Below are 24435 nucleotides of genomic sequence, written 5' to 3' on the forward strand. Positions count from 1 at the left end.
CCAGAGTTACCTCACTTTGGTTTCCTCTCAAATAATGTAGTTACTTCTGTTATTAATTCTATTCACTCTGAAGCTTCTTGTTTAATCTCTTCACCCTCTTCCAAACAGGTTATTATTTTTATCACAATCATTCTGTGCAGGTAGCCCTTATTTAGCAGCCATAACTGGGACCAGCAACTGAGTTGTTAAGCACAGTGGTCGCTAAGTGAAACTGCAACTGTGCTTATGATCTTACTTCAACTTTCTTTTGCTTTACAGACCTGCAAAGGTCGTAAATTCAAGGATTGGTCACAAAGTTACTTTTCCATCACTGTCATAACTGTGAACGAGGCAATTGCTAAACAAGGACTACCTGTATTTTTTTCTGCCTCTTTTAATCTTAACCATTGCTGGTTGTCTTTGACTATATTCCCTATAGCTAATGTTTTTCTCTCTATACGCAATAGGCAACATCTTTCCTGAATCATTCTCTTCCATGCGTTTTTTTCTTTTCATTCACAGCTTCCTTTTTTCTCATTCACATCATTCCACCAAACAGTATTTCTGCATACCCCACCTGTGTAAACTCCACACGCTTCTGTGGCATTCTGTAACATAAATCTTTTCACTCTCTTCAAAATGTCACCCAAGGCATATTTCCTTGCATTCACCTCCCATTCATTTGGTTACAGATTGGTGAGGGAGGAATTCAAAACAGGGATATATTGGGGGAGGACAAGATTAAGGTGTTCCGGTTCTCCAGGACTAGAGCTTCAGTCCAATTTCCTCCTGTAGCTGTGAATGTAATGAAATAACCTATCACAACTATTTTAGCTAGACTTTTCTCGGATAGCTCAATGAGCCCTAAATGACAGGAAAGATGTCCTAACTTTATTTTTATTCTCATTAATATTCCCCCTCTCCTACCACCATAGCCAGCGATCATCATTTTCCATATGTATGTGTATCGAAAGGAACATGCGCCATTAGTAGATAAGAACATTTAAAATCCATGCCTGTGCCCTCTTGCATTTTTGTCAGCCTTTTAAAGTAAGATAGCAGTGATGATTCATCCACTGCTGTATAAGTCTTTTAAGTGGATGCTTGTAGGTTCCATTTTTAAATTTCATGAGTTAGCAAACTATTTTTCAAGGAGGTTTTAGAAGAGTAAGTACAGCTTCTAGATTCTGCATTACTCCCAAGTAACTTTAGCTAGTTCAAAAAGATGGCAGCTGTGCAGTTGACTACGATATAGTCCACATTATATCAACAAAGATTATGCAAAATTCATCTAACTCTCAGGCAATAAAAGATGAAGTGCTCAAATGAAAACTCGTTTCTCCATTAAAATACAGTATGAAAAAGGATGATGAACAGAGATTTTGATTTATTATAGAACTTCTAGCTGTAAGTGTACTAATGGCATAAAATGAATATAAGGGCTGTGCAAAGTTTTGGATGCTTTCATGGCCGCATTTTAAGCAATGCCTCCCTTCAACGCTGCTTTATGGAAAATGCAGATCCCTGTTTATAAACTGTAAAGTGAAACTGCCACATTGCTCCATAGCATGTTATTCCAATGCCTTCCTCCGGTACTTCCCGTAGCCAGAGGAAGCTTCTGTACATATCCTACTTGCTAGTTTAAGCCCGTACAAGGCAGCCATAATTTGCCTCATAGCATTGCTCTGCACCACTCCATCTCTCTCCTCTACCATCTCTGGTACCCAGGAGAGGCTCCTGCAGAAGTGTTGCGCATGCACAGAAATTCCTTTTTCACACTTCCATTTTGTTACTGGAAGCATCATGAGATGCTTTTGCCAAAGCGCAACCCTGCACCAAAACCTTTTCCACTGATGGGATCTATCATAACTCTGGCTGTCTCAAACAGGCCCAATGAATACTCTTCAAAGATTTCATAGATCTGCCCAGCCAATTTGATTCTGTGGGGTTGGCATGCTCTGGGTTCCTTCAATTAAACAATATAATCTACTGGGACTAATCTACGTAAGTGCCTTCTCTGTAGCAGTGCCTGCCGTCTGGAATGAGGTTCCCCCTGAGATCTGGATGGTCCCCCCTCTGCTATTGTTTAGAAAAGTTGTTTGGTGAGGGAGAACGAGACCTCTCCCTTCATTCCATCTAGTCTGTCGTGCTTACCATCTTTTATCTTTATCTTTTTTTGGTGTTATTGTAGTTTCTTTGATTGTTGTGAGCCACCAGAGTAATTGAGAATTGGGCTGCATACAAGTTTAATAAACTATTATTATCATCTACTATTAGCCATTTACTGTGGTTTAATAGTAATAATTTATTAAATTTATATGTTGCTCGACTCCTACCAACACTTAGTCGGTTTGATTTTCATATCATTCAACTCTTTTGCCCAACATAACTTTGTTAATATGCTGAATACTCCAGTTGGAGCCAAAGAAGTTAACCTAGAGGGAGCCATCCATTGGTGACATCTATAATTTGATTGTTCTGACATTCTGTGAATGTACAATGAGTAGGCAGAAAAGAGGGAGTGGGACTATGCTTTTAATCCAATCTGGACAACAGCCAGCACTGTTGTTGACACTGTAATATCTTCTCTGCACCTTAGAGATCCTCTACATCCAACATTGGCTCCATGCCAATGCCTTCCTATGACATCATACTCCTCAGGCAGCCAGATCTATTGTCCTTGGCTTTGCTGTTGGCAGTTCACGTTATTTTGGATTTCTCATTGGGGATGCTGGAGATCCACCGATCTAGCAGCAGGCAATTTCCAGTTTATGAGAATTCTTGTCTCACCTGACTTACCAATGCCTGAACTCAGAGTTCTGTAGTAATTTTCAAAGGCAAACCAGCTTTCTGGTGGGTTTCACAGCCTCTGAAATAAGCAGGATGCACACAACTTTTGCCTCACCCAACATCTGAGTAAAAGTCATGACTTCCTGCCTCCTCTCAGACCCAGAGACTCCACTTTTCAGTCCACAATGGTTATGGCTGCTGTTGGGAAAAGAGAACTAGCGTGGTGCAATGGTTAAGCTCTTTGGCTGGACTGGGAAGACCCAGCCATGGAATTTTACTTGGTGACTTTGGGGCAGTCACTCACTCAACCCAACCTATCTCACAGTTTTGTTATGGGAAATAATCGGAGGAGGAGATACTTAGGTATACCCCTTCGAGACCCTGGAGGATAGACAGGATATAAATGTAGCAAATAAATAAATGCTTGGTAGCAAAACTACAATGTCATGCCATCATTACAGCTTTCAGGGAGAATTTATATGCAGGAGGAATGACATCTTGACAGCCAAGGAGTTTTCCCCTCATACTAATAGCTCATATTTTTTGCAAAATGGTTAGAGAAATGTACAAGGTGTATTTCTAAAAACAGTGTGTGTGCATATCTGCAGTAATTTCTTCTCTCCCTCTTCCATGTAGAGCAGGGGCAAGAGAATTTTGCTGGCGTAGCCCTGACTAAATGGTGATTTTTGTATTTTTCTCTTGGTTGGTGGGTGGGTAGGTGGGTGAGAGGGAGGGTGCTCTAAATGGCTTATGGAATTCCTTGCTTATTCTCAGTATTCTTCAATCAGCACAACTGAAGACAATTGTGCGTCTAGCTTCAAAACATTCTGGATCAACTGGAGAATGGAAATGTTGTCATGTGGGAATACTTTAATTTAATTTTCAATTTTTATCCCTGCAGCTGTCAAACTACAAGAGAGAGCCTCAGGTTGAACCCATTGCAGCAATCCAAATGCAAGATTAGCAGCGCACAAATGACTATGGTCATGTTTATTTTGACCTAAAAGGGATTCCAGTTGCTAGACTTCTACCCTCACAAGAGGGAAGAAATTTGTAGGTCAAGACTGGTACATCAGCGAGTACTCCAAGATTATACCCTTGGACTTTCAAGAAATTAAGCTCCGTCCAAATGGGATACAATATATACTGTCCAGCATAATCCAAAAACCAGCTTTATTTGAGAGCAGAAAGGAGAGTTTGTGACTACCACAAAGGAATTTTCCAGAGTCTAATTTCTTATACCAACATACTTTTACCTTCTTTATTTCATTTCTCCCAGCTCAGAACACAATAAATAAAAATCAAGCAGTTATGGATAAGTACTGTTATTCATAGCTTCCTATTTATACAGCTTAACCCCACAGTACATTATCTGAAACAGCATAATCACAAAAAAGTTATCCTTTTCTGATTTTCTTATTAATGCCACATTAAGCTGCCCGTGAAGAAAAAAGGAATCCTGCTCTTAGATTTTCCTGGAATCTAACCACTGTTTATTCGGATGATTTGTAAACAGGGAACTGCTGTCATTTCACTGTTAAAGTTACATTAATAAAATGTGTAAAAAGAAGGGGAAAAAACACTTCAGAGCTATTAAAATCTGTACAGCCTCCAAGGGTGTCTACAGGTTAAAAAGAGCCAAGACAGCAGCTATGGCAGTGTAACTGAAGTTCCACCCAAACCATCATAGCCACTATCTTGATTTTTTTTTTTTTTACCATAACCGGCAGATATCCCTGACAGTCCCCAAGCTGGAAGAGCTATGTTTCTTTCCTGCATCTGCAAAACATTATACCACCCAGGCTTCTGATTCTGCTTGTTAAAGAAAGCATATGTGCTGGGTGCAGTATCTCCATCCATTCATTCCTGACAAATATGACTTAATCATTTGCTATGCCTTCTGGGTAATAATTACATTTTGTATAATTGATCTTGTGGTGCTAACAGAACATTTAAAATACTTCATCTAGCTATTATTGTTTCTTAAATGGAGTTGCAAATTGCATTTCTATCCCTCAGGAAAGTAATGAAGAGTTTGAAGATAGGTAGTCCTCATTTAGCGACCACAATTGGAACTGGCAACTTGGTCATTACGTGAGGTGGTGAAACCGCGACTTAAGCGCAACCGCAACTGTGCTTAAGATCTTATTTTAGCTTTCCTTTGCTTTACAGACATATGAAGGTTGTAAATGCAAGGATTGGTTGCAAAGTTACTTTTCCATCACTGTCATAACTGTGAACAGTCACTGTATGAGGCAGTCAATAAATGAAGACTATCTGTACAACTAAAATTACAATAAGAAAAAGGGGAAAATTCCCTGAAAATATCCAAAACAGTCATGCAGTTTTCAGTGACTGTCTGATATTAAGTGAAAACAATACCATAGCAGTCCCCTCAGTATGAAGAGGAATGCTAGGAACTGTAGTTCAATGGCTGGTGGGCCACAGTTACTCCAGATTTATCTGACTGTTCTGTCCTCCTGGACAGTTCTCCATACCTGGAAAATTATTCCAAAGTTTTGGTGCAATATAGATAATGGAACCTAAAGTTCTTACAAGCAAAGCTTGGTCTAAAAGCTTCTTAACTTCAATATGTTTTTGCAGCTTCAACTAATCTCCCACTAGCAACACAGTCCTGTGTGCTTTGTCAGTGAAGCCAAATGTATCTAGGAAAACACATTGCAAAGCACTACAGAAAACCTCAGAGCAATGTTGTCAACAAGCACTCAGCTGAGCCATAGCCAAAGGTAGATGGCAGCACCTGGCTGATTGGCTTATTGTTTGGTTTTTTCTCCCCCCTCCCATTTTTTGCATCTTTTTCTTTAATGAAACTTTTAACACTTTACAATTAACTTTAAAAAAAAAACCCTTAGTAGTTTGTAACATTATATGTAAAGCAAATAGCAATGTAACTATATGACTTTGGCTGATCTCAGAAAAGCATTAATCTGAATCATGGGAAGATGAGATAACAGGAAATTACAGAGCTGTAGACTAGATTAGGGCTTGGAGGAAAAAAAAATAGCCCTAAAAGAAGGCAGGGACAAACTGCCACTGTATTGTTGCCAAGAAAACTATACATTAGCCAAGCTCAAGGGTATCTTCATCTTTAAAGAGGAGTGGAACTACCAAGGCCAGAGGCTTGGAAAAGTCAGGGCATGCAGCTACACACATAATTGTAAATATCCATATATTCAAGCGAATACACATAGTCCTCGACTTACACCACAATTGGGACCAGAACTTCCATCACTAAGCGATGCAGTCATTAAGTGAGTCACACCTGATTTTACAACCTTTTTGCTGTGGCATTAAGCGAATCATGCAGTTGTTAAGCGAATCCAGCTTTCCCCATTGAATTTGCTTGTTGGAAGCCCCCTGGGAAGGTCGCAAATGGTGATTATGTGACTCTGGGACGCTGCAACCATCGTAAACACATGCCGGTGGTCAAGCACCTGAATTTTGATCACGTGACTGTGGGAATGCTGCAACAGTCATAAGTGTGAGGACTGGTCGTAAGTCACTTTCTTCAGTGCCATCGTAACCTCAAACAGTCATTAAATGAATGGCGATAAGTCGAGGACTACCTGCACGTAGGTTGCCTGCTATCCTGATAGTGTGCATTTACTCCCTTGGAAGTTTTGCAGAAACTGCCCTATTCTTTGTACAGTTCTGGTGTTTCACTTTTCTTGATTGCTAGTATCATAACACTGCCTATGCTTTGCAGTCTTAAGACTACAAGTCCATTGTAGCTCAATCTCTTTTTTTAGACTACCGCTCCGGTACATTTAAAACATCCAAAATTATTCATAAATTTGCCTCAAGGTCATGTCTATGCTCTGGTAAACTGATGTTGAGTAGCAAGAATTCTATTAAGTGTAGGTGATGCCAGATCAATCACTCTGAGTGGATTAAAACTGAATGTAACTTTAGAAGACTGTAGAGGAGTTTCATCTTAACCTAAAAGTAGCATACAAGAGCTTTTGTACTTTGTAACGCTCTGCTCAATCAATCCTAAATGTACCAAGGCACGATTTCCCAAGTGCGGTTCTCTTATTGTTCTTCCATCAGGTAGCAGCAATTTAAAAAACAACTGTTTGAGTGAGCGGCATTATGAAATCAAACAAGTTAAAAGAAAATGAAGCCTTCCCCACCATTACAATTGGGACACACAAAGATTTCATCACAGAAACACATTGCACAGGGACTCATGAATCTGAAAGGAGTTTCTTTGTTAGACTGGGACAGGAACATCAACCAGCACTGTTAAATCTATATCCTAACTGTGCAGTTATAGAAAGAGTGGGAAAATTTAGGGGGACAAAAAACATATCAAGAAGAATAAGGTGTGAAATTACAAGTGGACAGTATTGCTGTAGTAGCCACAAGAATAGTCACTGTATCACCAGGAGGGGGGATAGATACCAGCTTCATTATTGCACAGCAGTTGGAAATCAAAACTGAAATTCATTAACATCTTCAAAGACTTTCAGTGTGGTTAACGCATCATGGGATGAACTCATGTAATCATATAATCTAAACTTATGTAATTATGCTGGGTTGTCACAACTAAAACAACCTAAGTTAGCTGTCTAACTTCTGAAACCAGAGGGATCTTGAGTATGAATATTCCTGAATATTCCTGGCATATAGAAACTTTAAATCTTCCCTAGGCATTTTAAGAGATTATGCAAAATTATGGTTAGCCCTATCCATCCCACAAACAGAATTAATTCCAAAATAAGGAAGAAGGTTTGGATGCTGGAATTTATACTGTTATTAAAGATCCATTTGCTCTGGCCAGATTCAACGTACTTCCTTCAGCAGTTATTGAGATAAATATCAAAAAATTCCCTTCTTCAAATGACTTTGCCCCTGTGACTCCCACAGCCTTTTAAGGATGTACAGTTTCCAGAAGTTCTCAATAGGCTATCTACACATTTAAAATTGTAGCAAGAGACACCTAAATTTGGATAAAAAAAAAAAAGTAAAGTCTAAGAGGATGAGTGCGTTGGAAGAGTTCCAACGCATATTTTTGATACATCTTATTTGTGGAAAGACTAATACATTAAGATGGGGGGGGAAAAAGATCCCAATTGTCAGAGTTACTAATTTACTATACATCTTATTTCTACTGACTCCTAGCAGATAATGTCAACACCCATGTAGTAAAAGGGAATAACTGCAGAAGCCAAAAGCAACTTCCCCATGGGAAAAGTGAAAAGCTATCCATAATTTTGAAAACCTAGTCTGTGACATTTTAATTGTCATTGTATACTATTACTATTGTAAATTCACCTTTCCAATTTAAGGTTGATAAAGACATCCATATAATCAAGTCATGTACGAAATATAGACCTTTAAAATTCAGGACTTATCTTGAACTGATATAAATATCCAGATGTAACAGTAGGTGTATTTTGGTGGGTGAAAATATACTATAAGAGTAGATTTTTGTATATAACTTAGCCAGCATTTAATCCATTTACTGGTAGGACTGAACAAACAAACATAAAAAAATTGGCTGTCCATGCCTCATTTGGCTTCTTAGCAGATTAGGAGGAAATGTTTCTTAATGAAATGAATAACCAACATGGAATTTATTGTCCTTAAATGTGCTGATACTCATTTTTAAAAAAGAAATAGAATATTAAAGCATCTCAACTGTAAGGTAAACCAACACATATTAAACTGCAAACCAAACAATTAACTGTGTTTGCTAACTGTTTGATAAGCAACTTCAAGGAATCTGTTCTCTCTTCTGATAGTTTTTTTTACCTTTAAGCTGGCCTTGGAATGAAAAGCCTTTCAAATAGAGGAATATCTTCTGTAAAACAGAACACAAGGCTACCCTCCTATATCAGCTAAAAATATATCACTCAGCAACTACCAAACTTGCTCTGAAGATTATTTTCTTGCAATGTGAACTTTGCTTTGAATACTCAAAAAGGGGTATTTTAGTCTCCAGTGTTACTGGAGTGGGTGGTGCTGACGGAGTAGGCACTGTATTGTTACGAATTTTGAAAGAGAACTCAGCCATGAATAAATTTAGTACAGCATGAAAACTCCCTTGATTTCCATTTGCTTGTATTCATTAACATGTTATGTACCTAGGAACACACACACACACACACACACACACACACACACTTCTAATAAAGAAAATGGTTAAACTTATGGAGGATAGATACATCAATGGTTATTCCTTGCATCCAAAAATTTTTTTTTTCTCAGATGTAGTACACTCATAATTAGTAGATAAAATATCTACAGAATGCTCTTAATTTTTTTAAGGCCAGGTATAGTTTGCTAAGTAGGACTGAAAGGGATGCTGATGGAGTCTGTAGCCCCTGAGCTGATCCAACATGAGTTATATTCTTAGGTTAACCTGTTATTTAAAGACACAGAAACATTTCATCGACACAGTGCACAAGGTATTCCTCTAATGTAATACAATTCTCCTGGAGCTAGCGAGTCTAGGCTAGGGGCACAAATTTGGGCAGTACACTCGACCTTCAGATTACATGACGGGAGCCATGCTCTCCAAAATAGCTGAAGCTAAAAGAAAGCAGATGAGGCCAGAACAAAATTGAAATGCTATATAATCATAATTAAATGACATATCTTCAGTTAATTTGACTACTCCCCATGTCTTAAATCATTTTCCCCTTCTATCACATTAAGAATTACAGTTTGAAGATAACATTTCAAAAAGCTGGGCAAGCTGCACTCAGTTTTTGGGGTTGAGATTGTGTGTCTCCAATTTTTGGTAAGGGATGTCAGAAGACGTAGGGTCCCCAGATGTTTGATTTGCCAGGCCAAGCCCAGTTTTGGAGGAGCTACCTGAAATGCTGGGCACTTCTCCAAACCAGGAAAATGTGCCAGTTTGCAGGTTGGTTGGCTAGTCAGCAGTAGCGACATGAGCCGTAGCAGAGGAAACCTCTGCATTCACCACTCATTGCACCTGCTTTAGTATTGGAGCATGATCCAGTTGACCATCGTAAAGCAACTCTTTGCTGCCATCTAGCACTCATCCAGACCATTTGCAGCCCAAACACCATAGCTCTAACTTATCTGTGGTAGGGCAGTAATAGTTATAGAAATGACATCAGATAATTAGGTTTTCTGGATACTGCCCAATTACCTAATGTCCTTTCGATCATTACTTTTCAGAGTACTTCCAGGTGGAATGGGAGATAAGGATCAAAGAGAAGATCTACTCCATTTTCCAAGGCCTGACTGACAGAAAGGGATCTGTTGCTTACTCACTATTCATTAATTTGGTTTGACCTAGAAATCATTTTGCTTAACAGCACAATAAAGAACAAGAGGTGTTCTGGAATTACAGAAATCTTATTCATTTCAGGGAAGCCCTTCCAAATGTTAACTTCCTTTTTTTTTTTTTTTTTTTTACTGTTAGGAAATTAAGTTATGGATTAACATTAATAATTATGTAGACATATACAGATTAATGTGTTCTGGTTTATACCTTTGGAAATCTGGTCATCCTAACATTACCTGTTGTGAAAAGATGTTACACTTTGCTTTCATCTTCTTGTGAATTTGCAAGCTAAGTGCCAAATCAATTGCTAGGCAAAATGAAGCGTGCTCATCTCTTCTTATCCCGACAGGGTAAATCGCTTTCATGTCCATGTCAGGAAGCAAAATACGCAAAGCAAATTAACATTTATTTAAAAACTCACTCACACACACACACACATAGTCAGGTCTTTTATGATTCCCAGGTGTGGGGGCCAATTTGCTACATAGCAATTTTCATGCCTTTCTTTCTCAAAGCCCACATCTGCCAAATATATTGGCACTGACAGAAGCTAGGATATAAATTTCCTTGTGAAGCAAGTCCTTCCATGATGAGTTGAGTGAACGCCCAGCTCATAATTGTAGATTTCTGGGCTTATATTTTTTTAAAAAAATATATCTGGGAGAGATATTTTTATCTGTCTTTCCAGCTGAAAATGGCAGATAAAGATATTTTCCCAAAGCATATAATCTCCAAGCATATAATTATTAGGGGTTTGAACAACTTATTAAACACACATAACAGAGCTGGTAGGAAAAGAAACTTAATAATACAGGAGTCTAGAGTTCATATATTATGACAGGAAGCTGTTTTCATTCCATACTATCTATCTATATCTAATCTATATCTATATATTTGGCAGCAACTTCTATGCCAGGTAAGACATCATAAGGGATGTTAAAAGAGACAGTATGGTCCACCAAATAGACAACTGGGGGTTGTTCTCAAGGATCACACTCCTTGTCATTGAATCACCTAAAACAATAACTCTAACTCTTAATTCTTCTATTAGGAATAACCAAAGCTTATTGTGACTATGAGGACAAAGGCCTGGTTCCCACATTGCCTTAAGCCAACAAATGATTTGCCTGTTTGGGATTTAGCATATTAGGCAAGCCCAGCCTTTATAGTTTGCAAACCATGGTTTATACACAACAGACTGAGTTTAAACAAACCATGGCATAGTACTGTGCATAAACCAGGCCAAAAGCTCCAAGACACACATTGTAAGTACTGAAATCACTGGTAAAATGTGGCATTTAAAGAACATTGAGAAAAGAAAGGCCCAAATGGGAGGTGGCATCTGATGATAGTTGGCAACTTCACTCTCACGGGCTCCAATTCACCACTGAGGCAAAAACTCCAGGGTCGCAATCTTGTGCCCAAATGGAAAGCTAATGGCCAAATTGCCCTCCCAAATGCCTAAGAGATGTCAAACGTGTAAGAATATCATGCCCGACGTAGTGCTGAATTGCACATTACAGAAGATGCTTATTTCATATCATACTTACAATTCCTCTGACCCACTTCCTCTTTAAACTTAAACAAACAAGCAAGCATTATTGGTACATATTTGTTTTGCAGCATTACTGAATGCACAGCCTTGGTTCTCAATTTAGATGCAGAACAGAGAGCCATAACTTTTTCAGCAAGGGCCACAGTGGGCTTTGAGTGGCATTCCCATTTCAGAAGTATGTGAGCTGGGGCACAGAAGCCACCACAGCAAAAGCTAATTTTGATTGAGTTTAAATATTAATTTCATTACAGAAATAGAGTTAATAAGATTACCTTGCTGCGCTTAACAATATTTCCATTCCAATTCAGTGTCTGTATTCTATGGTGCTCCTTACTTCATCCAAGACTTTGGGGATTATATTCCTCCCTAAGACCTCATGTTCTGAACCCTGATAGAGACCAACAGCATTTCAATTCCTCCTTAGCCAGAAGCTCTCCTCTTACGCCATATGCTCTGCAGCCTAACTCGTGAAAGAGGCTTCAGAAAGCTTTTTTTTTTTTTTTTAAGTAAAAGTGGCCATTAGGTACATTACAAAGGCCAATATGTAATTCTTATCATATTGATTTCCATTACATACATTTTTATCTAGAAAGAAAATGGTGATTACAAACCTAAAATCCAGTTTTCTGGATGGTTTACCAAGAAAATCTGATGCATTGCCGCAAAAATTAAAAATCAAACATTATCAATGCTTTGGAAGCTAAAACAGTTTAAAAAAAGCCCTGAACCTTAACATTTTTTTAAAAAGGGGAAAATTAAAAAAGGATTTGTCTTAGCATTGAAGGGATAGTAGTGTATGTAGCAAGGGAGCCTTTCTAGGATGAGAGTCCTAGAAATGAGAAGAGAATCTTGCTAGAATCACCCATTTTTCAAAAAGGGCTTGGAGGTGAGATTACTGTGCTACATGGTCCAGCTGCCAGAGAGCTGATATGTGAGTTCACAAATGGAATAGAATGGTTGCTGCTAGTTATTTACATAATTAATTATAATTTTAGTCCCAGGGACAAGTCTTGTGGGAATCTACTACCTCAAATACCAAAATAACTTGACAAACCTTAGGAATAATCTACCTTGATTCTGGCAAGATCCAAAATGGCATTATTCTTCTCTTCTCCACAGCAATGTGTTTTAGGCCAGGCTGTGGGAAACTTGACTAAAAAACAGGAGTTTCCATCAGTAGTTCCCTCTGACTTAGGCTAAGCTGTTCCAACAGTTTTAAAATTTTGATTTTGTAGAACACATTTTTAAATGATAGTTGTGACTACATTGCTTAATTAAGACTTCTTTTTCTTTTTTCTTTTAATTAGAAAAAACTATTAGAGGTTCAGGAAAATCCTGAGCTTGGTTTATTTATTTATATATCAAATTTATATAGCCGCCCATCTCACAAGAAGTGACTCTGGGTGGCATACAACAAAGGTATAAAACAATAAACATGTAAAAAAAACAAAACCCAGTCATTATTAAAAAGTTTAAAAAGCATAAGGGACACAAGAGATTAGATTAGCAAAGGAGCCATTTCAAGATCTCCCCAGCCCCCTGGGACCCCCAGACCTGACGACATAGCCAGGTCTTGAGGAACTTCTGGAAAATAAGTAGGGATGGAGATGACCTCACATTTGGGGGTAGGTGGGGGGAGAAAGTTGCATAAAGTGGGCACCACGGTATATGATGGTTCATCAAATATTTTTAATATTACCCACATTTCACACAATAACTGTGAAGTACTTCTGTACTGTTAAGCTTTACTAACAACAGTCTATGTATTTGACAATCAAGCGTACAATTTCAGTGGCATCTCTATGATGAGAAATGCTGTATGCTTAAGTGTCTGCAGGAGGTACAAAATTATACATGGACTTTCCCCCCTGTAGATACTATCATCAGACTGACAACAGAAAACCTATTTCTTCCCAGTTTGTTAAACACAAAACCAGCAAATAGAGCCATGCTTTATTTTCACTGAAATTCTACAGCATACACAGCCAAGTTCAAGACAATCCTCAAAATGTACCTTTTCATTTGTGAAATATGAACTTTTCACCTCCATTGAAAGCACAATGCAGAGAAAGAAGCCGTGCTGCTCCTTTTGTGACTGAACTTCTGGCCTCGATAGACCAGCACCATTAGTCACGCTAAGTATCATCGACAGGGTTAATAAAGCAGTCTTTGTATGAGGCCTTCATTAGATGTTTTGAACAGCGCATAGCATCTCTGTGTTTGAAAGTAATTTAATGAGAAGGGCCCTTCAACATTTTTTAGGAACAATAAGAGAAAAATATATAAACTGCTTATCAAAACTCAGCAAAATGTCACTTACATTTTTCCAACCTTGGATTGTCTCAGTAATAAACACAATTGTTGCCTTTTATAAAATGTTCAAAACACTTCATTCCTTTATGCTGCAAATAGTTGACATTGACCGTGTACTTTAGCAGAGGGCTGACACTGAGAAATAGTGGCTTGCATCCAGAACAATGAGATTTGAACCATGGAGCCCTGGGCTCACAATGCTGCCTCATAGGCACTGACTCTGTGTTAGTGCTTACTCACATTGCTTGCTTGCTTATTTGTTTGTTTGTTTGTTTGTTTCTCTAGCACTCATTTCAGTTTATATGGCTGCCCACCTCATGACTCTGGCTGGCTGACAACAATTAAAAACTATACAAAACCATAGAACAATATAAAGCAGCACAAATACAAAAAACACTCACAACACATAAACATCACCACTGTTCTGTCACCACACATTCAGATCCCCAAGTCTAGTGACTAAAACCACGTCTTTAAAGTCTTGCAAAGGTCTGACAGGGTCAGAGTCAATTTAATCTTGGAAGGGATGATGTTCCGCAGGCCAGGCATCATGATAGAAAAGTCTTTCTTCCTGGATCTCACCAGAGGGTGCTCCCTAATGGATGGGACCCAGAGCATGCCTCTCCTCCAGACCTGATGGGACAGGTAGGCATAATCAAGGAGGGGTGATTGTACAAAATGCACAACTTGTACAAAAAAATCTCCCTTTTTATATTTTATGCCATACACCTATGTAATAGATCATCAGATGTTATAAGGTTTGTTTTTCTCTATTGTAAACCATGAGGGCTTAATCTTAACGATTATGCCTAGATGTGTGGGGCAACTTTTAGCCATCTGATGTAGAGGTCCTTACCAGAGCTGGAAATCGTCTATTGCAAAGCAGTGAAAAGGGGAAATTACCCCTGGGTGCCCTGTTGCAAAGAAGGAATTGCGGTTAAGATCATTGGGTAACTGAAAGAATGAAAGTCTTTGATAATCTATTGCCCAGGAATCCAAGATGTCTTGGTACACAACACATACACACATACACATTATTACAGTATCAGTGAACATAATTGGTATCTTCATAGGAGGGAGACAGAGGTTAAAGGCACTAGTGATCATAAGCGCCAGGCAAAAGCTTTCCAAAAACCATCAAAACTAGAGCTAAGTTGAAATTGTTCAGAAGACCTTCTGAACCCCACTCCAACAAAAATAAGTTTGCTGAATTTACTCTGAAAATATATAAATATGCTATTTCTTGGAGACAACCACCCTCACCATAACTCAGAATGACAGGTTACAATGGCAAAAGATGCAAAAGGATGGTCAGACTTCCAGCACAGTTGTAGCTGCCACTTATAGCAGCCGTAAAAACAACATATACTGATTATTTTTAGGTGATTTAAAAAAAAATTCTGGAAATGAAAGCCAGCAAAAAGCAATAATGCCTTTTACAAGATGAAGCTAAGCCTAATGAATTTTAACAAGGGTTTTGAAGATGAGTATGTATTCAAAGCATTGGGGTTCTGTGCACTGCACCTATCAACATTGCAGAGATTTATGTGGATGGAAGGATTCTCCCTCTCTCTAAGATTCTGTGCATGGCATCTCAAGCACTACCCCTTTCTGTTCTCCACAGCCATAGGGTGCTAGTTAAGAAAAGAGAAGGCTGCATTTTATCAGTGCTCCCCCAGCAAGATGAGGACTGTGTAGCTGCAATGATTGAAAGACCTGGGGGAAAGTAATCACTGTTCTTCTAAGTAAAGAGTAACAAGTGCACCTTCATTTTACAAATGAGATACCTGTGCAAGCACAAAAGTAGCTTGCAACAGGCCTTCCATAGGGAACCATAATTCAACAAAGCTGATCCCTATTGGGATTCTAGCTATTTTTTATACTGGAACCTTTGTGGCAATTCCTTATTTAATACAGGGTATGCAGTTAGCAGTCTAAGCCAGTGTGCTTAGACCCTCATTTGGTTTCCTGATCTTGACAAACACACAATTCAAGAAGAATTAGAGGATTTCATGAAATTGTATCAATAGTTAAGCCACAATGAACAAGTTACTAGACAAACTAAAGTTTAAAATAGCTCCATTCATTAAACATCCATACAAAGAACACAGGGGGATTATCAAGCTCCTCTTCTGAAAGAGCTGGACAGTATCAAACTACTATCAAACTAGTTAGTCCTGAAGGCAGGCAGAGAAGCTGTTCTGCTCTATTCAGTGCATATATTGGACCTTTGAGTTCTACCATCATTGTCCAAGAGCCAAACAAGACATGAAACTAGAACTGTATGTTTATATCCAGATCTGTAGCAATCAAAAGTTGCCAGAAGCTAGACATCCCATATTACTAACAAAAAATATGGTTATTAAATCCTGCTAAAACAATCTATTTACCCATAAGTCTGCATTCCCGGTGCTTTTCTTGTCTGCCAGACTTTGTTGCCAAAAATAAATTTAGTCAGGAGAAAAGCTTTTGGCACAAAGGGCTACAAGGAGATAATGTGGTAAGACAGCTTTGTACTCTCCATATCCCCCATTTACTATTAAACTGGATACTTCAACAGGGTTGAAGCCTAGCAGAACCACAGAGCACCTGCTTGCAGGCAGAAGATTCCAGGTTCAACTCCTGTCAACTATAGCTGAAAGGATTAGACAGCAGGTCTTGGAGAGCATGTCTCATTGACACCCTGAAGGAACCCATCAATCAAAGTAGGCTGTAAGGCATTGCTGGGCACAAATTGCCTTTCATCCCAGATCTGAGGAGACGGTTCCCTCTTAGTGGTGAAAATAGGGTTGCTGTGGATAAAGTCCAGCAGGAGGAACATTCTTGTGATGCCTCTGTTAGGATTTAACTGAAGTATGGGAAGGCAAGGAGAATGCAGACTGCTGGATGACATAGTACAACGAAAGACAGACCATTCACACATGCCCCTTGGACCCCTCACAACCAAGGAAGTTCAAAAGACCACATCACGTTCATGAACATATCTCAGAAATTCTCTTCTTTCAAAGAGTTTCTAAAGAAAACTCTTTCAACAAATTAAATAAGAACTAGTCAAATAAGTATACATGGAGAATTTATCCTCCTAGCAGTACTTTAAAATGTCTTATACTCCCAGAACAGTTGGGTTAGGTTCATACAATACACTAGGTTAAAATGTGGTTAGAAAGTTAGTGGCAAAGTATATTATACAGATCTAACTGCTATAGTTAGTTTATTATTAATTGTGTTATAATTAGATTAATTCGATAAGCCATTGTTCAGCCATGGATTACAATGCTGAGAAAGCACACCTCTTATATACTGCAACTGGGGAAGATCTTGATCACATGCAAAAATTTACCAATGTCAAATTTACTTCAGCAACTTAAAGAAGACTGACAGCTTAAAATTTCAATATGTTAGACTACAGTTAAAACGTCTACATGTTTAGGACTCAATTTTCATTTTTTACACCATTCCGAACAATGTTTGACCAAATATATGCCAATCCACACCGAGGGGAGGGCATGTATGTTATGGCTGTATTTTACATCCATTCTCAAAAACCCAAATCACTACAGAAAAGTTTTAGATTAGCCCTTGTAAAATGCCTGCCTCTGTGCGCATGGGATACCCAGCATTTCAATTCCCAGAGCTACTGAAACTTTCATTTTTAACCACCTGCATTCTTTGAACTCAAAAGCAGTGTAACACCCCTCCCCACAGAGAAATGCATATAAGGTAGAGGTATAAATGCATTAACCTATACATTTATTTTATTTAACACATTTATATATTAAACGTCTTTATCACGGAACTCGACTGATATACACAGAGTTTCAATGTACTTGCATTACTTGGGTTCAGCAAAGGAGCTGTATACTGCATCCTCAGGATAGAATAAAGATACAGATTTAAAGGGACACAGACTTTGTGAAATAGTTCCTTGATACTCTCTGAGCTCGGTTGTTTGCTTGCAGATGTTTCATTACCCGACTAGGTAACATCATCAGTGCTGATGATGTTACCTAGTTGAGTAGTGAAACATTCAACCCTCAGCTACAGATATTGTCCTCTATTGGAGTTCCTTGATAATTACTACTACTCAATTAAGCTTCAAAAAGAGATCTCTTATTAAAAGTAGAAAGATTCTTTCTTGGAGGATTGTATTTGGGTTTTCCTAGGAGGGGGTCCTTACTTACCTTTGTCTCTTTTATTTCAACAAACAGTACCCAGAAAGTAAATACATTTACACAGTATATTCATCCTTGCTCCTGACTGTCAACAGGCACGGTTTAACTTTTTTTGTCTCTCTCCTTCATGGGGCAATTTGATATTCTGCCCTCAATGGCTATTACAGGTGGATATCACAGTATTTCTTACCAGGATTGCCTTTGCATGTGCTCAGACCACAAGGCTGAGTCTGCAGCAAGTGCGTTACCACACTGCCCCCCTTTTTCACACCTTGTACCTTGATCTCATTGAATCACTTCTTAGTAAGCGTTCTCACCTATCACAATCAGTGGTTATAGATCAACTACTACAGTAACAACATACTGAAACTTCTAAGAAGGTTGCAAAATTCTTAGCCATAGCTAAGGCCATTAGAAACCAGGGGGTTTGCTCTACAACCAGCTGAGTTCTGATTTTTCTGTTCCATCCACTCACTTTACATTTGTTGACTGCCTTGTGCCAGGCTTTTCCACCAATCTGTGTATGGAATATTGACACCCTCCCCAACATTATTTTATTTATTTATTCATCATATTTATATAGCCTCACAAAATCTGACTCTGGGCGGCACACAATAAAAACATTAAAAAATAATATAAAAATAATCAACAATTATATATCAAGTATTATATAGGAATCTTGTTGCTGTAGTGTATTTGAATTCATATTTATTCTATTTGAATTCATATTTATTCTTTTACTGTAAACAGCTCAGAGTCGCTCTGTAGTCAAATGAGCGGTGACAAATTTGAAATATTAATTAATTAATTAAAAATTAATACTACAATTAAAAAAGTCAAGGAGAAAGCGACAGATATTAACAACAGTGGAGCCACCTCAACAAGCCACCATTCCCTTGGGGGCCCCAAGCCTGATATAATAGTCAAGTCTTGAGGGACTTGCAAAAAGTTAACAGGAATGGAGCCAGCCTGACCTCGCGGGGGGCAGGGGGAGGGATGATATTCCAAAAGGTAGGTGCCACAGCAGAAAAGGCTCATCTCTGTGGTCCCCCCAGATATAGCTTTTCAGCAGATGGGACCCGCAGCATACCCACTCTGCTGGATCTGATGGGATGGGCAGATGCAATCAGGAAGAGGCAGTCCCTCAGATAACCCAGCCCCATGCCATGAAGGGCTTTAAAAGTCAAAACCAGCACCTTGAATTGGACCTAGAAGCAAACTGGCAACCAGTGCAGATTGCAGACCAGAGGTGTAGCGTGTGCCATTCTAGGGACACACATAACTGCTTGTATCGCTGCATTCAGAACCAGTTCAAGCTTCCAGATACTCTTCAAGGGCAGCCCCATGTAGAGTGTGTTACAGTAGTCCATCCAGCAGGTGACTAGGGTATGAATGACTGTGAGCAGAGCTTCCCAATCTAGGAGCATTCTTTATTCTCTACTGAGTCTGCTTTACCCACATCATACTGGCTTTTGCTGTGCACTACATGCTGCTGCTTTTATGTTTTACTTCTCCCTAATTACTGTATAATTTCACTGATTTTTATTCTTTTGGCCTATGGCTATCTATCAAATACATACATATATTCATACATGGGATCCTTTTCAAGCCCTTTCCTCTGAATTCATTTGTTTTAGAATGTTGTGTATTTCCAATAACGAATTCTGATTGAGAATTCCTAGGATTCTATTCTGGTTCAGCTAAACCCATGCTTTAGTAGCAGCTTTTCATCATGAGAAGAATAGTTCTCTGGCATGATCAAATGCATAGTCTGAGGAACTTCCTCACTGAGAAAGGCCAAAACAGGCTTTTCTCTGGAGGGGGCAAGTGACCCATCTGATAGTTCTCTAGAGGAACCAGATTGGAACAAGAGTCAGTTTTCTTTCTTACCTGTTCTCCCCAGAATGTTATGGCACAATCCCTACAGACCACCACCCCAGGTTCCTACAAAACTTGGTCTTGGCTCTTGTTCCCTATACTTCTTATTTTCTGTTTTTTGTTTTTTTCCTCATCCAACTCTCTCTTCCCTCCCCTCATTAGTATCATTGTGTTCAAGCCACCCTTTTCTGCCTTCTTCCTTCATTCCTTGCTGTTCTCCGCACCATAGTAGGCACTCTCCTTGTTCCACTTCTTCCCTTTGGGAGCTTATATAAGGATCACACTGACACTGGAGCATCCTTTCTTTCCTGATCAGTTGCAGTACATCTTTCTTGCCCATCTAGTTAGCGGCTATCTAGCATCCATCATAATTTCATATGCCAGCTCTGCCTCTCACAGTCATGGTAGCTGGTATACCTTAGTGAGAAGAAAGTAGTGCAATTGGACAAACCATGTACTCTATCACAGTTTGCTAATATGATCATCAGTTGGGTGCAACTGCTGCAAAAACAGAGTTTAGCACAGCAAATCTTAATATCACTATATCTCCATCAGAAACCTTCCTTATAACACAGTAACAGGGATAAGCTGAACCATTGGCCAGCAGATTTTTAGACCTAGATTTGGACTTTTTAGATCTCAGGTTCCTCAACAGCAGATGTGAAACTAGAGGCATGAAACCAAAGCAACAGTTTGAGCAGAGTGGGAGACTACAAACAGCTTAAATACTACAGTTCCTATTCATATCATGTAGCTAGGCTCACAATAGTAATACCTACTCCAGAGTCTATATATTACCTGCCAACTTTCCTCAATTACAAGTCAGCTCAGTTGAGAGACAGTATACATACTACCTCCCAATTAAAGGGATAATTTTACACATCCCTATTTCTTTCCATATCTGCAGAAGGATTTGGAATTTAAGAATATACAATTGCAAACAGCCAAAACAGACCTGTCCCTAGTCTCACACTACAAAATTCCTAAATCTGGACCTTGTTAGTTCTTTAATACAAAATGCAGAGATAAAATAAGGGTTGGAAAGAGATGAATGTGGCATCTGGAGTTGTTGGCAGTCCATGGGAGATAAAGGACTATTAACTGAGCATTGTATCTCAAAGGTAGTAAAAACTGTATAATAGTGATGATTGCTTTTGCTCCATTGCTTAGCGCACAAAAATCAGTTCATAGAAATAAAACCCTAAGAGCTCAGTGCAAAATATGTACAATCTAAGCTTTCTTATTTGTAATCAGATATTCACAAAATTCATCTGGAATAGTCAGTACATTTATGTGGGAACACAACATTAAAAAAAGGAGGAAAGCATAGAATTAGTTACTTTTTTTGCCTGAAGCAGAGATTATGAGAGGATTTTGCACACTTATATTGAACAACTTTATCCTTTAAAGAACTATTTCAGTAAAGAAGATTGGTTCCAGTATCAACATTTGTTGCAAATCCATTTTATTGAGCATTTCATTTATTCATTTATTATCCATTTTATTGAGCAGTTCATTTATTGACCATTTTTCTATCAATTAAATTTACAAGACGTTAAGTTCTTGCATAAAACTGAGTAATTGGCCTAACTCATAGTTAATCACTAGAGAATATACAGGCAGATAGACTTGACATTTATGTCAAAACTGCTTTTTAATAATATACAGTAGGATTAAGAGGACACATATGGAAATACTTATTCATTTACCCCAGTCAGATTAGAGTGACAAGTCAAGAAGAAGTTAAGTTTCCAAGCTTAATAGAATCTTGTAGCATCTTAGAGATAGATATATTATAGCATGAAGTATATTTTGTGGGCTAGACTGCCCTTCATCAGTTGCATCAAGGAGTATCCTCAATCAATAGACTAGATAGACCAGTCTGCTGCAATTTGGTGCTGTCCAGTTGTATTGGGCACACCTGGAAGAACCAGGTGGATGAAGGTTGACAGCTATAAGAGCCCAACCAGCCACAAAGGCATTTTATAATGTGAGTATTAATCCATAAACATTTATATCAGTGTTTATGACTCCACCCATAGGATGTGTTGATTTTGCCACAAGAGCCTCCCCACAGATAGCTCTCGGAAATAAGCTGTTTTGTCAAATTGTTGAGGTGTTTTGAAAAAAGATCACTTAAGTCAGAAGTCCAACTTCCATACTGCAGATTTGAAACTGAAAATTGGAGGAAAAAGAAAAAAAAAGCAAGCTAAAAATGATTGCTCTCCATAGACAAAACTGAGCTAGGTTATGGTTTATTATCATCAGCCCCCTTGAATAACTTTATTAACATTATTTGTAATAATTTTATTTAAAGTAATAAAAATATCACCTGTGATATTTTTTCCCCTGTGGATAAAAGAAAAAGAAGAAATCAGGGTGGGAATAAATGCACCATGTGCACTTATAGCAAAACAGATGTTGCAGTGAAGTTCAAATGGGGAGATATACATATTGGATTACCTGCCTGGGTACCTTTAATCTGTGATATGTGGAATAGCCCTTACCATGCTGGCAGTTTTCTATTGCATTAAAATAATTAATATGATTCATTACATTAGACTGTAAGATCACCAACACCCTCAAGCACATACTAGAGTTAGCGATCCGTCTATATTTAGCATGCTCTTTTACTACATACACATGCACTAAGAAAGAGAGAAACTTCTCTCCTTTCATTGAAAAATCACTGTAGAGTTTACAAGGAAAATACAAATTGTACAGAGCTGTACACAAAGCCTCTATAATTTATGAAAGCTACAGAAAAGACTTTAAAGAGAGACTCCGTGCAAATGCCCATAGTTTCCAAGGTTACAAAGTCAAATTAATTACATGAAAGGGAACAAACACACCAAGCATGGAAGCCACAGCATAAAATTCAAGAAAATGGTCAAGATTTCTGCTCAGATTGATATCTTCACATTTGTGTGTGTGTGTGTGTGTGTGTGTGTCTTTTTGGTGTAAATCACATAAGTCTGAAGGATCAAGTTTCCTTAAAATAAAAATGAAAAGAAGCAGGAGGTCAAGGAACACAAGTAAGTCTTACTCACCAAAATCAGACTGCAAATCCTTTTTCAGCCCACAAAGCATGTCTGCTATTATCTATCAAAGCATTCGGCTAAACAGCAAAAGGCACTCCTCTTTGCCTTGCCTGGCACTGGAATCACGTTACAGCAGTCTCGCTCCCAGGCCGTCTCTCACAAGAAAACAGGGTTACACAGCACAAAAGATACACTCCTCCACTCAGAGAAAACAAAGTCCTCCACTGCTCTGACACCCAGCAAACACAACACTCCCACTGAAAAACAGCCACCACCTCAAAATCAGGCTGTGACCACTCAGAAGACTGAACGTCAAAAGGAATTCAGAACAAGGATAAGGTGTGAAAGTCTCTCCCGCTGCTCTTTAAGGAAAAACATCACTGGATCTGTCAAAGTGGTTTCCATGAGGGAGAGAAACAGAACAAAAGTTCTACATGTAGGCATTAAAAAAGGAGGAGCTGGTTGGAGGACAAGCAGCAGGAACCAGGCAGCCGGTGGGTCCTCTTGCTGGCATAGCAAATGCAAGGGGGTCCTTCACTGCCTGTTGTGTTCCAACTCAGACCATGCTGGAAGAGCGCAGCCATCATCCCACATGGGTGGTGTGCTCGTCTTTCAGATGGAGCCTTTTGTTTCTCTCACCCAGGAAATCCATAAAAATCACAAGAAGCTAGACTGAATTGTCCTGGCTGACAGCCATACAACTGAAGGTTCCTTTTTTGGCTCAAACCAGCAGCACTAGTTGGAAGACTTAAAGGTTCCCCCCAAATTCTTCTAACTTGCAGGCAGCAACATTTCAGAGTGCAAGAGAAGGCAGCTGTAAGTGCTGCAGCACAGCTCAAGACTCTTGGCTTCCCCCACCCCTTTTATCAGCTGGCTATATGGCTGCCAGCCCCTTTCAAAGCAATATCAAAGCTGCTGTTCAAGCATTATGCTTCCTTCTCTAACACAGAGGAAAGGCATAGAAGCAGGAAACAGCTAGTAATTTGATTTAATCCTTCTTTGCACCATCATGTCCTGTGTCCTCTCTCCTTTATGCCTTCAAAAAAATGGTACTTTAAATTATTTGGCTTTTTAGCTCTTGAATGACCAAGGAATTATACTAGAGACAAAAACAAAATACAGAAGGGATACCATGTAGTATTCACTTCTCAGAGAGTGCCATGTTCAATCTAAACATGGAAGGCAAATCACTTATCCCTAAAACTTTCAACTGAAGTAGGAACTGAGGACCACATTTACTGATTTTAACTACATCACCCAAACTAAAACAGTTGATCAGTTTGCTCACTTACTAATATTTGCAATGTGGTATCCACCAGATATATGGATCTGGTCCACAGCAACCATTATTCCCAGTCTGCATGTGCTAGTCAGCAGTTCTGTACATTGTCATTTCAACAATCTGAAGGGCTCAAAGTTGGGGAA

At 38.8% G+C, this 24435-nt stretch overlaps 1 protein-coding gene across 1 annotated transcript in view; it reads right to left on the minus strand.

Annotated features, from left to right (window-relative positions):
* The window catches only part of GRIP2 (glutamate receptor interacting protein 2), a 125443-nt gene extending 101688 nt beyond the window's left edge, over positions 1-23755 (minus strand). Inside the window, exon 1 of the mRNA XM_025165524.2 lies at positions 23020-23755. Within this exon, the coding sequence (XP_025021292.1) occupies positions 23020-23059 (40 nt within the window). The 5' untranslated portion in view covers positions 23060-23755. The remainder of the gene's footprint in view (positions 1-23019) is intronic.
* Between the last annotated feature and the right edge of the window lie 680 nt (positions 23756-24435).

The sequence above is a fragment of the Python bivittatus genome, unplaced genomic scaffold, assembly GCF_059951505.1.
Source record: "Python bivittatus isolate LINGU-HERP-01145 unplaced genomic scaffold, Pbiv_v1 ctg000080_np1212, whole genome shotgun sequence".
Lineage (NCBI taxonomy): Eukaryota > Metazoa > Chordata > Lepidosauria > Squamata > Pythonidae > Python > Python bivittatus.